The sequence below is a fragment of the Cetorhinus maximus genome, chromosome 13 (genome assembly GCF_964194155.1).
Source record: "Cetorhinus maximus chromosome 13, sCetMax3.hap1.1, whole genome shotgun sequence".
Taxonomy (NCBI): domain Eukaryota; kingdom Metazoa; phylum Chordata; class Chondrichthyes; order Lamniformes; family Cetorhinidae; genus Cetorhinus; species Cetorhinus maximus.
In genome coordinates this window covers 24,875,599-24,892,152 of record NC_135891.1, presented here as the reverse complement: position 1 = coordinate 24,892,152, position 16,554 = coordinate 24,875,599, and the positions used below count along the sequence as shown (strand labels likewise).

Sequence of the window (16,554 nt, the reverse complement as noted above, 5' to 3'; positions counted from 1 at the left end):
AGTAGGACAAAGTGTACTCCTATAACAGGAGTAACATTAGTTAGATGACAAATAAAATAAGGAAACATGTGAATAAATGTGACATGAGATTAAGGAAGAATTTAGGAAAGTAGCAGTTAAAGCAGAACTTGTTGCAATTCAATTGTTCCCACAGATGCCAACCTCTGTCAATTTGATTCACTCCGCATGATATCAAAAAATGGCTGAAGCCACTGGATACAGCAGAGGCTACGGGCCCCGACAACACCCCTGCTGTAATACTGAAAACGTGTTTTCCAGAATTAGTCACACCCCTAACCAAGCTGTTCCAATACAGCTTCAGCACTGGCATCTATCGGCAATGTGGAAAATTGCCCAAGTATGTCCTGTCCTCAAAAAACAGGGCAATTCCAATATGACTAAATACTGCCCCATCAGTCCAGTCTCAATCATCAGTAAAAAGATGGAAGATATCGTCAACAGTTCTATTGAGAGACACTTACTCACCAGACCTCCTTGCTCACCGATGCTCTGTTTCAGTTCTGGCAAACTCCCTTGGCTCCAGACCTCATTACAGCCCTGGTCCAAACGTGGATAAAAGATCTGAATTCCAGAAGTGAGGTGTGAGTGACTGCCCCTGACATCAAGGCAGTATTTGAATGAATGTAGCTTCAGGGATCTTGAGTAAAATTGAAGTGAATACAAATTAGGGGGCAAACTTTCCAGTGGCTGGAGTTATACCCATCACAAAGGAAGATGGGTGTTGGAGGCGAATCATCTCAGCCCCAGGACATCACTGCAGGAGTTCCTCACGGCAGTGTTCTAGATCCAACCATCTTCACCTGCTTCATCAATAACTTTCCCTCTATCACAAAGTCAGAAGTTGGGAAGTAGACTGGTGACGAGCAGTGTTCATTCATGACTCCTCAGATGATGAAGTTTATGCCCACATGCAGCAAAACCTGGACAACATTTAGGCTTGGACTGATAAGTGGCGAGTAACATTCGAAATTAACACAAGTGCCATGCAATGACCATCTCCAACAAGAGTGAGTCTAACCACTTCCCCTTGACATTCAATGACATTACCACTGCTGAATCCTCCACCATCAACACCCTAGGTATAGCAAAGAGCACAGTTCAGAGGATGGGTATTCTACAGTGAGTAAATCACATCCTGACTCCCCAAAGCTATTCCACCATCTTTAAGCATAAGCCAGGAATGTGATGGAATATTTTCCACTTGATCAGTAGCACCTTAAACATTCATTCTCTACACCACTGGCGGACTGTAGCTACAGTGTGTACCTACTACAAGGTGCACTGCAGCAACTTGCCAAGGGTCCTTCAACAGCACCTCTGAAACCTGCAACTTCGACCACCTCAAAGGATAAGAGCAGCAGGTACATGGGAACACCACCACCTGCAGCTCCCTTCCAAGCCGCACACCATCCTGACTTGGAACTACACATCACCATTCCTTCACTTGTTCAAAATCCTGAAATTCCCCACTCAACAGCACTGTGGATGTACCTACATCACGTGGACTGCTACAACTCAAGAAGGTGGCTCAACACTAAATGGCAGTTAAGGGATCGGCATTAATTACTGGCATTGACAGCGATGTCTACATCCTGTGAATGGATAAAAAAAGAAAATTCCTCTTGATGCCAGTTCATTTTGCACTTTTCATTTGACATTTTCCTGTAGTGTATTAGAGCTTTTGTTCATTGTTCTTTATGACAAAGGCAGTAATTGTTACCTTCACTACCAGGGCAGTAATCTGGCAGAACGAATTGCCTGCCTACTTTTGAACTCTCCCGATTTTCAGCACATTGATTTCAATGAGATGAAAATCAGGCTGGTCGTACAATGGGCAGACGATTAGCTAGCTGCCAGACCATCACTCAGGGAATGGAGATGAAAATTAATCCCCAGATTGCCCATTTACTGCTTGAAACCATGTCAATTTTTAAAATCGATGTTCATGATTGAAGAAGTATGATCTCTGTTAAATTCCACTCTATATCTATTTTATTAATTGCCTTATGAGGTTTTTATATATAGGGACATTTTGCCTTACCCAATAGCTAACAGTTCAAATAAAGTTACAGGTAACTCCCCCAAATTTTGCACAAAATACTGGTATCATGGACAAGAAGAGATTTATACGTAGGTTGCAAAGAGTTTAAAATAATTGTCAAATTTCAAAATTTACCATTTTCTCTGATTTTTGGAACTCCTGTAGATAATCTATATTCCAAATATTCAGATGTGTGAAACGTGCATTTTTGACGTATTTCGATTTTTGGAAATCTCTTTCAGTAGCAAACAGTACCTACCCCATTAGCTTTGCTGAGTGCTTGAAAGTATATGCTGTAGCTTTTCAGTGGGGAAAGTGGTGGGTTCCAAAAGCCATTGTACGTTTTGTTATCTCCAATAGTAAATGGCTGGGTCATAGGAAGGTTCACAGGTTTCAGCTCTGCAGCAGTGTAATGCAGTGAATCAAGTACAGAAGCATTCTTGTAGCTGACTGCGACAGGAAAGCACTCAATAATATCTGCTGCCCTCCTGGACTTTTGTAAGTGTTCTTCCTTAACAACCAGTTGATAGGCACTGTGAGAAAACAGAAGAAAATTGCATTTGAAATACTTGAAAGAATGCAGAATCTTACTTTGGGAATAATGTCCCAATTTATTCCATTGTTCCCAGTATCAGACCAATAGCTGCAGTTCTGGTTCCAACCAGGCAGAGCCCTGTTTACATTGCCCCTGTCCTTGCTGACTTTGGCTCCTGCTACCCCAACAGCACTAATTTAAAATTCTTGTCCTTGTGTTTAAATCCTTGCACGATTCCACTCTTTTGTTAGTTTTCAAATCTTCTCTGCTACAACTCTCCTAGTAAGGGGGCAGAGCAGGCAATCTACAAAAAAAGCTACCGGTGGTGGGAGAGAGAAGAAAGGCAGCAAAACTCCGAGGATTCCTTGCAGGACTCAGACAAGCACATCTGCTCCTCTAAGCCCACAAGAAATCCTCAGAATATTTTTAAAAATAAATCTTGCCACGCCTTTTTTGGCCATTCTCTTGTCTTCCAGCAGTTTCTTTTCTGATGGGTTTGGCACCCTTTCAGGTCTCCCAAAAATGGGGCTGTGGTGCCATTGATATCATTGGGCAATGGCTTTCCCATGTAAAGAAGGCCCCTGCCTGCCTGGGGTGGCCTTCATGTACTTGATATGTGTTAAGGTAAAATAGTGCAGCGGGTGTTTGGCAGGTAGGAACACATTGTGCCACCCAACCATTTAACCCCACCACACTATTCCTGATCTAACCTTAATACCTATCCAGAATTGTAACAAGCTAATTTGCTCGAGATTTAGGTTAACTCCTGGGCATGGATTAACTTTGCAAATTTATCATCAGTGCACCTTCTCCAAACTTGCACTGCATCTTGCACCTTTAAATATATGCATTTATAAAAAATATTTTATTTCGCCAGCACAATACAGGTTACAGGTTGATATGGAGAACGACTTAAAACATGAAAAATATGCCACAAAATAATTAGGGGCAGATGGTTATCAGTCATTCGGGGTCAAAAACAAGAGTCTGTCAATACCACATTAATAGTAAAAAATTACAATTCAAACTTAATGGAAATGATTTAGAACAGAAAGCAAGAGAGCATAGAGAGCTCAATGGCTGTGGAATTCAACTCCAAGGCTAGAATTTGAGGCAGAAAGTATTCAAGGTTATATTGGATAGGTGGGCAAAGGGAAAGATGTTAAGGTGATATGGGAACAGGGTGGGTATATGTGATTAAGAACTATTTGCTCACATGTAAAATGAGCACACACGCTGGATGGGTCAAATGGCTTATTCCCATGTTCTAACTTCTATTTATTGGACATTCAGTAGAGTTTGAGAACTATTCTTGCATCCAAAGGCAGCATTTTCCTTTCTGAAGAAAAATTTAAAACGGAAATCTTTTGTGGCAATTTGAAATTACGCCAAGTGGAGAGCTTTCGCAAGCCAAATATAACTGGGAGTCCCTTATTGTCAATTTTTTTTTAGCTATACTTTTCGCAATATTCCAAGGAAATTAATTAGGTATTAAATGATTTGATAGCAAGTTTCAAGGCCTTGTGCCTTCGGGAAGGCTTTCTAGTAAACCTTAATTCAGCAGGGGCGTGGTTGCTGTTGTGGCAGTTGCTTTAGAACAATAGGGTGGAAGACAGATTGAGCATAATATTATTTAATTTTTTCTCACAATACTTAAATTAGATTTTGGCAGTGCTGAAGGCCAAGTTCATCATAAAAATGTCGAAAGAGCATATGGTAGGGACAAGAGCATTCAATAGGTCTGCTGGTCAATTCAAGCACTCTGATAATGCAAACATCAACTACATTTCATTAGGTTCTCCATTTAGAAGGAATTGCATTAAATACTGTATAATTTAAAAGTTAATTTTCCTTTAAAGGGATAACTTTAGTCTAAAAATCTGATCAACAAAACAAATCAGACTTTACTGAATGAAGTATAACAGGTAAAAATGTCAAAATAAAGATTGCTTTTATTTTTTAAAGAAAGTGCATCACAGATGTACTGGAGGGACAAATAAGATGCCAAGGAAGCATTGACCTGGTTACTTAATTTTCCTAATATAATGAAATTCAAATTTAACTGATTCAATTTGAATTGAATTTAAATCAGAATTCTGAATGGGACACTAGTCCAAAATCCAATCAGTCTGATTTAAGTTAGGCAGAATGGAAATATTGTGTTGCAGTGAGAGCTCTCTTGGAGAATTGTGTTCAGAGTCCATTTGTATAATTTAGGTGAAACCATGCTGGCACCATTCTAAGCACACAACATCGAGACCTTCATTGCTGCCACTAAATGGAAAGTGACAACATTTTCATTCCTTTGCACTCTGAGCTTTCACCTTAATGCTTATCCTGCTGAATAAACAGGGGCTTCATGTAGTTAGTACAAAAATAAAACACTCAACATTACTTTGAGAGGATTAAGTATCATCAAAATGTGTTATGCAGTCAAATTGCAAATTGATGGCGGTAAACAGAAGTTGATTTTTTTTAAAAAGGATTAAAAATCAGTCTATTCATCACTGGGAAATCACTGTACAAAATCATCAATGCACAAGCAGTAGTTTTCCACTGTTCTAGATTGGAGCAAGATCCTGAAAGTAATGTTAAGAACATTTGAACAGAAGAACATAAGAAATAGGAGCAGGAGTAGGCCATTCAGCCCTTTCAAGCTGGCTATGCCATTCAATGAGATCATGGCTGATCTTCTACTTCAACACCGTTTTCCTGTACTATCATCGTATCCCTTGATGTTTATAATATGTAGAAATCTATCAGTCTCAGTCTTAAACATACTCAATGACTGAGCCTCCACAGCCCTCTGGGGCAGAGAATTCCAAAGATTCACTACCCTCTGAGTGAAGAAATTCTTCCTTGTCTCAGCCTTAAATGGCCTGCTGCTTATTCTGAGACTGTGTCCCCTGGTTCTAGACCCCCCACCCACCTCCTGCCACCAGTCGGGGAAACATCCTTCCTGCATCTACCCTGTCGAGCCCTGTAAAAATTTTGTATGTTTGATTGAGATCACCTCTCATTCTTCTAAACTCCAAAGAATAAAGGTCCAGTCTATTTAATTTTTCTTCATAGGACAATCCTTCCATCCCAGGAATTAGTTTGGTAAACCTTCATTGCGCTCCCTCTATAGCAAGTATATCTTTCCTTAGGTAAGGGGACCAAATCTTAAGAAAGCCACAAAATTGGCCATGACCAACTTACCCACTTAACAGCCTCCATTTTTTTTGTTCTACTTTAGTTATGTTCCAGAAGTTCCTATAACAACAGTGCTGTTGTATTGGGATGGAAGAGGCAAAGGCCTCTTCGTATTTCATTTTGACAGGGACTGATTTTTCCCCATCTGTGTAGGAGAATATGCACTGTGACATAAATAAGATGTTTTTACAATCAGGGGTTGCTATTTCTGAATCTTCAGAACTATCTTTAAAATAGACCCCGCAGTGCTTACGTTTTTGGTATTACAACATAAATCAAACACTGGAGGCAGATTTTTATATCTTTATACATTATTTATTTACATATATAAAGAAATTATGAGTGATCACAATATTCTTCCAATTCTAACAAACACACATATTGCACCATGTTAGTCTGTAGGGTTATGGTCAAGGTAAGTTTTAACTTGTGAAGTGGCATAACAGTGTTAAGTAGGCCTACAGATTCATTTGCATTCAGAAAAACCCAACCTACCTGCAGTTTAGCCAATAGTCTGCTACCAAATTGGTCACATAGGATTACTGCCACAAATGTGTAGTGAAATTATAGATTTTTGTAAAAAAAAAGCTAATTTTTTTTAAACAAACACAGGAATCCTTAAAGATAGTTGTCGAAAGTCACCTGACCTTTTCCCCTGCAATGTAGTCACGCTTCCAGGGAGCTCCGAGTCACGACAAGCAGACAGGAAAAGACTTTTGAAATTCAATGAGTCCTCAAACAGACAATGGCTTCCTCTGAAGTGAAAGCCTTGGCCTCATTTGAACACTGCATCTGATAAGGGGACACTGAATTGTTAAATGGGATTACCACTTGCCTCATTTGGAAGATGACTTGACATTTTGTCCACCTCACGTGATAGTAGCCATTTTGAAGTTTTTAAGTTGTATAAGGACCAGCTGCAAACAGTCATTTTGGCATGCAGAGCCCACAGGAAGAATGCTGAGAAACAACTTCAGAAAGAGTTGTTGGCCAAGGAAGGACAAAGAGGAAGGTATTTTTAAAAAAATAAATCAACTGCTGATCCTGCTGTAAAGTCCAGGCAACCTTCCAATATCATAACCACAGAATTAGAAATATAGAAAATAGGAGCAGGAGTAGGTCATTCAGCTCTTTCAGCATGCTTTGCCATTCAATGTGATCATGGCTGATCTTTTATCTCAACGGCATGCTCCCACTCTCACCCCATTCCCCTTGACACCTTTAGAATCAAGAAATCTATCTATTTCCTTCTTAAACATATTCAAAGTCACTTGGCCTCCACAGCCTTCTGTGGTAGAGAATTCCACAGGTTCACCAGCCTCTGAGTGAAGACGTTTCTCCTCATCTCAGTCCTAAATGGCCGACCCCATGTCCTGAGATTCTGATCCCTTGTTCTAGGCACCCCAGCCAAAGGAAATATCATCCCTGAATCCAGTATGTCCATCCCTGTCAGAATTTTTAATGTTTCAATGCGATCTCCTCTCACTCTTCTATACTTCAGTGAATACAGGCCTAGTTGGCCCAATCTCCCCTCATACGACAATTCTGCCATCCCAAGAATCAGTCTGGTGAACCTTCGCTGCACTCCCTCTATGGCAAGTATATCCTTTCTTAGGTAGGGAGACTAAAACTGCACACAATACTCCAGGTGTGGGCTCACCAAGGGCCTGTACAGCTGCAGTAAGACATCCTTGCTCCTGTACTCAAGTCCTCTCACAATGAAGGCCAACATACCATTTGTCTTCTTAACTGTTTGCTGGACCTGCATGTTTGCTTTCAAGGACACTCAGGTCCCTTTGTACATCAATATTTCCCAATCTATCACCATTTAAATAATACTCTGCCATTCTGTTTTTCCTACTGAAGTGGATAACTTCACACTTGTCCATGTTATACTGCATCTGCCATGTATTTGCCCACTCATTCAACTTGTCTAAATTGCCTTGAAGCCTCTTAACATCCTCCTCACCATTCACATTCCCACCAAGTTTGATGTCGTCAGCAAACTTGAAAATATTACATTTGGTTCCCTCATCCAAATCATTGATATATCTTGTGAATAGCTGGGGCCCAAGCACTGATCCCTGTGGTACCGCAATAGTCACCACTTGCCACTCTGGAAAAAAAACCCATTTATTCCTCTCCGTTTCCTGACTGCTAACCAATTCTCAATTGATGCTAATATATTACCCCCCAACCCCATGTGCTTTAATTTTGCACACTAAACTCTTATGTGGGACTTTATCAAAAGCTTTCTGAAAATCCAAATACACCACATCCACTGTTTCTCCCTTATTTACTCTGCTAGTTATGTCCACAAAAAACTCCAGTAGGTTTGTCAAACATGATTTCCTTTTCATAAATCCATGTTGACTTGTCTAATTTCGTTGATATTTCCCGTTATCACATCCTTTATAATAGACTCTAGCATTTCCCCACCACTGATGTTGGCGAACTGGTCTGTAATTCCCTGTTTTCTCCCTCCCTCCATTTTTAAATAGTGGGGTTACATTTTCCACCATCCAATCTGCCAGGACTGTTCCAGAATCTACAGAATTTTGGAAGATGAAAACCATTATTTCCATGGCCACCCCCTTTCTTTCCCTGGGATGTCGATTATCAGGCCCTAGGGATTTATTAGCTTTCAGTCCATTAGTTTCTCCAGCACTTTTCTTTTTAGTAATACTAATTTCCTCCAATTCCTCCTTCTTACTAGACCCTTGGTTCCCTAGCGTTTCTGGGAAGTTATTTGTATCTTCCTCCATGAAGACAGAACTCAAGTAGTTATTTAATTGCTCTGCCATTTCCTTGTTTTCTATTATAAATTCCCTGATTTTGGACTGTAAGGGATCTACATTTGTCTTCACTAATCTTTTTCTTTTTACAGGCTTGGCTCTTGCTACATTCCTCTGAGAATGCATCTCCCCAACAGTGAAGAATTAGTAAGGAATAGGAAATCTTCTCTCTCTTCTCCCTCTCCCAAAAACCTGTTGACCTGCTGAATCCACCTGAGAAAGGCAAACACTGACTAGTTGACTGCAGAAGACATTGCAGCTGCTAAACCGAACCTCAAGTTTCAATGCCTTCACTTTGGAAAGAAGGAACTCAAGTAACAGGCCTGAATGATATCTCACAGAAATTGATTTGAAATCTCATCTTGAAGTATCTTTTTATCTTTATCTGCTTTGAATCTTTGCAACTGTATGTTAGTTCAAAAGTTTATTGCTTTTAGCTAAATAACTTTCAGGAATAATCAGCTTTATAATAAGCTAATCTTTATCTTGTTCAAGACTAAAGTCTGTTTGCTGGGTTATTTTTAATTGAATCATTCATAAATTAAAAGGGGGCTACAGACACACACACAAATTCTTAGTTCAGACCACTTTAAGGAAAGACTTTTTATATGGTCATGATAATTGGTGTCTCTTGTCTGGGATACGACCCAATGCAAAACTAGCCAACGCCAAATTTGTACTAAAAGCAGGGATTTAATCCATTGTGAAAAGAGCTAAATTTTGAACTGCAAAGAATTGGAAGTAGAAGGGAAGTCAATAGAGTCCAAATTGTTTGAAACCAAACCAGGAGCTACAGTAAAAAGCTTTGATTTATAAGAAGTACTAACCATATATTAAGATGGCAACTTTTGATGCATAGAAATATTAGTTAGGAGGGTTTGAATTGGCAGAAGTTAGCCTCCTTAGACTAAAACAAAAAGCCATTGCTAGACAGGTAGGACTTAAGATTTCCAGTAAGACAAAGAGACAGGAATTCTTGAAAATGCTGGCCGAGCATTTTGAATTCAGTCCAGAGTCAGAACAGGCAGCAGAACTGATTCAGAACCAGACCAGGTTATTCAATCTGAAGTAGAGCTGGAAAAGCTGAAAATTGAGCTGGAGTTTAAAGCCCAGAAAGAAAGAGGAGAAAGACAAGCCTGAGAAAAGGAGTTAGAACCTCAGGAAAGAGAGAAAGAGCATGAAGCACAGAAAGAGAGGGAACACGCAGAGTGAGAAGCTCAGAAAGGGAGGGAAAGGGTAGAATGGAATTTCTAGCTACAGAAGTTGGAATTGAAGCTGCAAGTGCAGAGAGACCAAAGACAATTTGAAGCTGCTAGAGGGAATCTCACTCTGCCTAATGACAGCTAAAATCCCCGAAAACAGGCCTCAAAGCCATAACATTCTCTAAATCTTGTTCTGAAATTCGAAAAGGGAGATGTAGAATCCTTCTTTGCTGCTTTTGAAAAGGTAGCACATCAACTCCATTTACCCCAGGAAGTGTGGACCCTAATGATCCAGGCTCAGTTAACAGGCAAGACCCAAGAGATCTTCTCCACCCTGGCCCCTGGAGTGACTGCTGATTACAAACAGAATAAGGATGTGAACTTGAGTGCTTATTAACTTGTGCCAGAGGCATATCATCAGCAATTCTGAAATCCCCATAAAAAGCCCACACAAACGTATCTGGAATTTGAAAGAGTCAAACAGATCACGTTTGACCAATGGGTGTGCGCTTTAAAGATAGAGCACACTTACAATGCAATAAGAGAATTAGTATTGTTAGAGGAGCTCAAAAATTGTCTCCCTTGCAACATTAAAATGCACCTCGAGGAACAAAAGGTTACCTCAGCAAAGGCAGCTACTGTGAAGGCAGAGGATTATGAATTGACTCACAGATCTCTGAATCATAGCAGGCCTGGGTCAAATAGTTTGTACCAGCAGGGAAAAGATAAGAGGGAGGCAGAGGGGAAGGAAATGGATCCAAAGAGAAAAGAGAATGGAGAAAATGGGAAACACCCACTTCCCGCAACCTTGAAAAGGAGAAATATGGAAGGCAAAGCTGCAGAACCACACCCTGTCTGTTTTAATTGTGGAAAACCCCACCTCAAAGAACACTGCTGGCATGTGAAGAAAGCGACGGGCAGTATTCCAACACATTCCGTATCTGTGCTCACTAAAATCGTAACGCTTTGTGCGAATGCAAAGGAAGGCACAGAAACCTACCGGGATTCTGTGTCTAAAGGGGAAATGGACCCCAGTGGTTCCAAAGAACCGGGAAAGGAGATTAACATTTTCCGGGATACAGGTTGTTTACGGACACTGCCAACAGGGAGAATGAAAGATTTCCCGCGCAGAAGCAGGACAAATTCCAAAGTGATAGTCAAAGGACTAACTGGAGAGGGTATTGAGGCACCATTAGCGAGGATCCACTTAAAGAGTGAGCTTGTTACTGGATTGGTAACTATGGATGTACTCTCAAGCTTGTCCAGGCAAGGGGCTGACTTTCTGCTAGGGAATGATCTCGCAGGGTGGAAGGTGTTAACCCATGAAACTCAAAGGCAGCCCAGAGGGGCTGAACAAATTGAACAATTCCAGCAGAGGGAATCTGTAAAGTTGCAGACAGCTGAACAGGTTTTAGAAGCCCTACATGGGGCAACTAAACCCATAATTTTTTTTATTATTCATTCACAGAATGTAGGCGTCGCTGGCTAGGCAGGCATTTATTGCCTGAAGGTTGAACCGGCGGTCAAAAGTCCACAGAATTAAACAGGAACCAGGGAGATCCCCAAACAGATGAAGAGACAGTGAGGGCCGAGAGGCCCCACTTAAAGAGCCTGAGAGAAGTCGCTTGGTAGTTAAATGGGCTGAAGCCAAGCCCAGTGAGTGGAAGGAGGCAGAAAAGGGATATACAGAATTCCTAAATCAAAATGCAACACAGAAAGGGTTGAGATCTGAATGATCCTAAAGGGTTAATGGGAGCTAGCACTGAATTGAATATATCTGCCTGTGCTGAAGCAGTGCAAGGAGTAGCCACACCCATCAGGGTGGACCTACAGTACAGCTGAGAAACTAAGAGACATTGAATTCAGTTCAAACCATGATTTTGATAAACTAATTTGTAAAGGGTAGACATAAGGTTTTCGAGAAAAAGGCAAAAACTCAAAAACGTGGAAGCTGTTGATCTAGCTCAAAAAGACTTAAATAAGATCCGATCTGAGTGGAATGACGAAAAACTGAGAGATTTTAAACTGTTCAAAGAACAAACCAGACAGGAATATCAAACATTCTTGCTAGAACATAAAAAGCATCTTAATGACGTTCTTGTATGAGCATAAAGGGACTTTGACCAAAGAAGGCATGAGTTATTGGCACAGAAAGAGGCCATTGCTAACTTGCTCACTCAAAGAGAGAAGTTAAAAGTTCTAAATCTGGAAAGTGAAAAGAAAACGCGTTCAGGTGAAGAAGCAGCAATTAATTTAACTTTGGATTTGCCTGGCACATTCTTTGAAGGGGCCAATAATAAAAATGCTCCAGAATGTAAGTCCAGAGAAGCTCCAAAGTTCAAATCAGTGTAACTGGTTGTAAAATTGGGAAAAATGAGAAGGAAAAGAACTTACAGATAAAAGAAAACCTAACTAGAAAATGTAAAATGTGAAAAGGAGCCTGTATTGCATCAGCCATCTGTCTGGGTGTAGCAAAAAAAGTACATTTCTTTATCTTTTGCTTCCTCACTGTAATTCTGTAAAACATGAAAATATGTATATTTCTATTTTTTCCAATTAAGGCCAGAGGTATCACTAACGTATAGCTGTGATATTAGAGATTTTGTAAAAAAACGAACCTCTTTTTTATATGGACACAAGAAGCCTTAAAGATGGCTGCTGAAAGTCACCTGACCTTTCCCCCTGAAATGTGGTTGAGCTTCCAGGAAGCTCCGAGTGGATTGTAAGCAGACATATCCCAACATGAAAAGACTTGAAATTCAATGATTCCTCAGACAATGGCTTCCCCGGAAGGTGTAACAACCTTGGCCTCTTGGACACGGCACCTGGTTAGCTGACTTTGAATTGCTAACTGGGATTACCACTTGCCTCATTTGGAAGAAGACTTGTCATTTTGTCCACATCACCTGAGAGCAGCCATTTTTAAATTTGTGAACAGTATAAAGACAGGCAGCGAACACTTATTTTGGCATGCAGAACCCACAGGAGGAATCCTGAGAAACAACTTCAGAAAGGGTTCTTGGCCAAGGGAAGACAAAGAGGAAGGCTATTTTTAAAGAAATCAACTGCTGTGTCTGCTGAAAAGTCCAGGCAACCTGCAAGTGCCGTAACCGCAGAATTTGTGAGGAACAGATAACCTTCTTTCTCCCCAAAAACCTGCTAAATCTACCTAAGAAAGGCAAACACTGAATGATTGACTGCAGAAACCATTGCAGCTGCTAAACCAAACCAGAAGTTCCGACACCTTCACTTTGGAAAGAAGGAGCTCAAGTCACGGGCCTACACTAATATCTCACAGAGACTGATTTGAAATGTCATCTTTAAGTATCATTTTTATCTTTTATCTGCTTTTAATTTTTGTATCTGTATTTTAGTTAATACGTTTATCACTTTTACCCAAGTAACTTTCAGAAATAGGCCAGGATTTTCTAGCCCCGTCATGGTGGGACCCACCACAGGAGATTCGGTGGCCCAGCCAAAAGCCCAGTTGATCCCGGCAGAAGGCAAGGCCGGAAAATCCCACCCATAGTCTTTGTAAGAAGCGAGCCTTTATCTTGGTTAAGACTGAAGCTTGGTTGCTGGATTATTTTTGATTGAATTAATTATAAATTAAAAGGGGACCACATACACACACACACACACACACACAAGTTCTTAGTTCACAGATCATTTTAAGGAAACAGCTTTTATATGGTTGCAACAATTACATAGGGCAGAATATTAAGCTTGGCGGGCAGGCTCGGGCCTGACCTGGCTGAGTGTAAAATGATGCGCGATATTTCGTTCGGCGGGCGGGCGCCAGAGTCGCCAGCGCATCCACCGACAATTAAAAGGCCTATTAAAGCCTTTAAAAAGGAATTAAACTCAAATTTGCGCTGTCTGTCCCTGCCTTTATGGTTGGTGGGCAGGCGAAAAGGCCAAGCGGCCTTTGCACATTTTAGGAAACCTCATCCATGGACGGGATGAGATTTCCTAAAGCAAATAAAAATAAAATAAAAATTTTACACTTGAATTAAAAACATGTCCCTGCTCAAGAGTCACATGAGGGTACATGTTTTATGACATTTTTATTTCCTTTATTTTTTTTTAAACAGCGCATCATCTCCCTCCCTGAGGCAGCTCCGTGCCTCAGGGAGATTATGTAGTGCGCACTCGCGCTTGGCCCGCTGGCCCTCCTCCCTCTCCCACACAGGTAGTGCTTAGCTCTGCAGCATGCGTCTCACGCTGGGTGGGCCTTAACTGGCCCGCCAGCATGAAATCGCAATGCAGTGCTGATCGCAGGCGGCGGTCATCTTCCTGACTTCCCGCACCTGCCCCCGCCGAGCCCCCATGCCAAGGGAAAACTTCTGCCCCTGGGATAAACAGCACAGGAACAGGGAATTTGGCTCAACCAGTCCATGCCGTTGTTCAGTTGCAGATAGATATAGATCGGCAGAGTGAGTGGGCAAAGATCTGGCAAATGGAGTTTAATGTGGGAAAATGTGAAGCTGTTCGTTTTAGCAGGAAGAACAAAAAAGCACAGTATTATTTAAATGGAGAACAGATGCATAATTCTGAGGTGCAGAGGGATCTAGGTGTTCTAGTAGATGAGTCACAAAAAATTAATGTGCAGGTACAGCAAGTAATTAAGAAGGCTAATGGAATACTATCCTTTATTATGGGAAGGATTGAACATAAAAATAACGAAGTTATGCTTCAGTTATACAGGGCCATGGTGAGTCCGCTCCTCGAATACTGTATGCAGTTTTGATCTCCTTATTTAAGAAGGATATAAATCCATTAGAGGTGGTTCAAAGGCGGTTACTAGATTGAAATGAGTGGAATGAGTGGGTTATTTTGTGAGGAAAGGTTGGACAGACTGGGCTAATTTCCACTGGAGTTTAGAAGAGTGAGGGGTGATTAGATTGAAGTATACAAGATCCTGAACGGCCTTGACAAGGTGGATGTCGAAAGGATGTTTCCTCTTGTGGGTGAGTCCAGAACTAGGGGGCACTGTTTTAAAATTAAGGGTCACCCCTTTTAGGACAGAGATGAGGAGAACTTTTTTCTCTCAGAGGGTTGTGCGACTTTGGAATTCTCTCCCTCAGAAGTTGGTGGAGGCGGGGTCATTGAATATTTTTAAGGCAGGCGTAGATAGATTCTTGATAGGCAAGGGAATCAAAGGTTATCGGGGTTAGATGCCAATGCGAAAATCAAAACACAAGAAGATCAGCCATGATGTAATTGAATGGTGGTGCAGGCGCAAGGGGCCAAATGGTCTACTCCTGTTCCTATTTCTTATGTTCTGATGTTCTTATGCTCCATTCGAGCCTCCTCCCATCTTTTCTCATCTAAATCTGCCCACACAGGTGTACAGGTGAATGTATGAAAATTTAACACTATTTTCTTGCAAGCAACATGGTGAATCGACAATACGCTTTTTAACAAGATGGAGTCAAGAGGGTCAGGTGACCTCCCTATTTGTCTGCCAATATACATGAAAATGCTGAAGGCTGGAAGTCAGCCTGCTTGTCTGATCAGGACATTTAAAGTGGAAATAACATTTTTGGGACATTCACTTGAGAAAACATTAAATGCAACAGATCTCTTCTGTGGATTTAACAGCTGCTATTGGCCCAAGACCTAATAAACTAATGCACAATAACTGCACAGACTTAGTCGCTGAAGAATGAAATTGTACACAACGGGTGTGAGGAAAAACCATTCTATCACATGGAGTTGAAATTGGCCGAGATTCAAACATCATTGTGTGTCAATGCTCACATCATCAGGGGCCATTTGTGTGGACAACAGGAACACAGATACTATGGTCACCTGACAGAAACAAGCTTGTGATAAAATGTTTATTCACACACATCGTGAGAGAAGCCTCATGTCAGCCAGTCTGGGAATCAAGGGGATTACAGAGGGAAGAGATCCCACCCAGCAAAGAAAGAACCCTGCTTAGAACCCACCAATAGGCGGAGAAGTGGGGCTGGCTATTTACATAACAATTTGAAGAATCAAGCCAGATCTTTGCTACAGGAGCTTGACTACAAATTCAGCTGGAGTAAAGTTGTTAACCTGCTGTTGTAAGGAGTAAGCCACTCTAAATTCATTGCCAGAAACTTCCAACCTCCATTTCCTCAGTGAACCAAAGAGAATCATCAGGCCTACAATGTTTCCAGCTTCCATCTCAAAAGGCCCAAGAGTTAATGGTGACATTTTGGACTTTTTAAAAAACCTAACCATATGCTCCTTCTTTTGTAATCACCTTTTTCTGTGTGTGTGTATATGCGTGTGTGTGTGTGTGTGTGTGTGTATGCATGTGTGCATTGTAAGGAAAATATTTTTTATTTCTGTTCGACTGTGGATTAGAATTACAATGGCTGCAGTTTAAAGGACATGTCCACTGGAACAGGATGAGAGGTATGTAGAATATTGCAGTCCTGGAACAGAGTGTGCCATGAAAGACAGGATGGTGCCAGAAAGGAGTCCTGGACCAAGGGAGCTGCCTGACAACAGCACTTTAATTGGCTCCTGACCAGGTTTTGTGTGAAGAGCAGTGCAGCTGAATAGCTCCTAGCCTGAAAGGTACAAGGCCTAAGACCTCTCTCTCCTTTGTGTGCAAGTGTGTCCAGTGATTCCACAGGAAGTTCCTGGCCTGCAAAGAGAAAACATCTAAAATCTCTTCTCCTCATTTCTCTATAATCTGCTCTCTCTCTGAGGAAACCCCTGTGAAAAGGGGTTAGAGACATTGAAAAGCAAGTTCTCAACCAGTGAACT

At 41.2% G+C, this 16,554-nt stretch overlaps 1 protein-coding gene across 5 annotated transcripts in view; it reads right to left on the bottom strand.

Moving 5' to 3' along the window:
- ptprt (protein tyrosine phosphatase receptor type T) overlaps positions 1-16,554 on the bottom strand; it is a 1,450,199-nt gene that overhangs the window by 374,503 nt on the left and 1,059,142 nt on the right. For all 5 annotated transcript variants that reach the window (XM_078555116.1, XM_078555118.1, XM_078555117.1 and 2 more), the window contains exon 12: positions 2,322-2,595. In XM_078555116.1, coding sequence (XP_078411242.1) covers positions 2,322-2,595 — 274 coding nt within the window. The remainder of the gene's footprint in view (positions 1-2,321; positions 2,596-16,554) is intronic.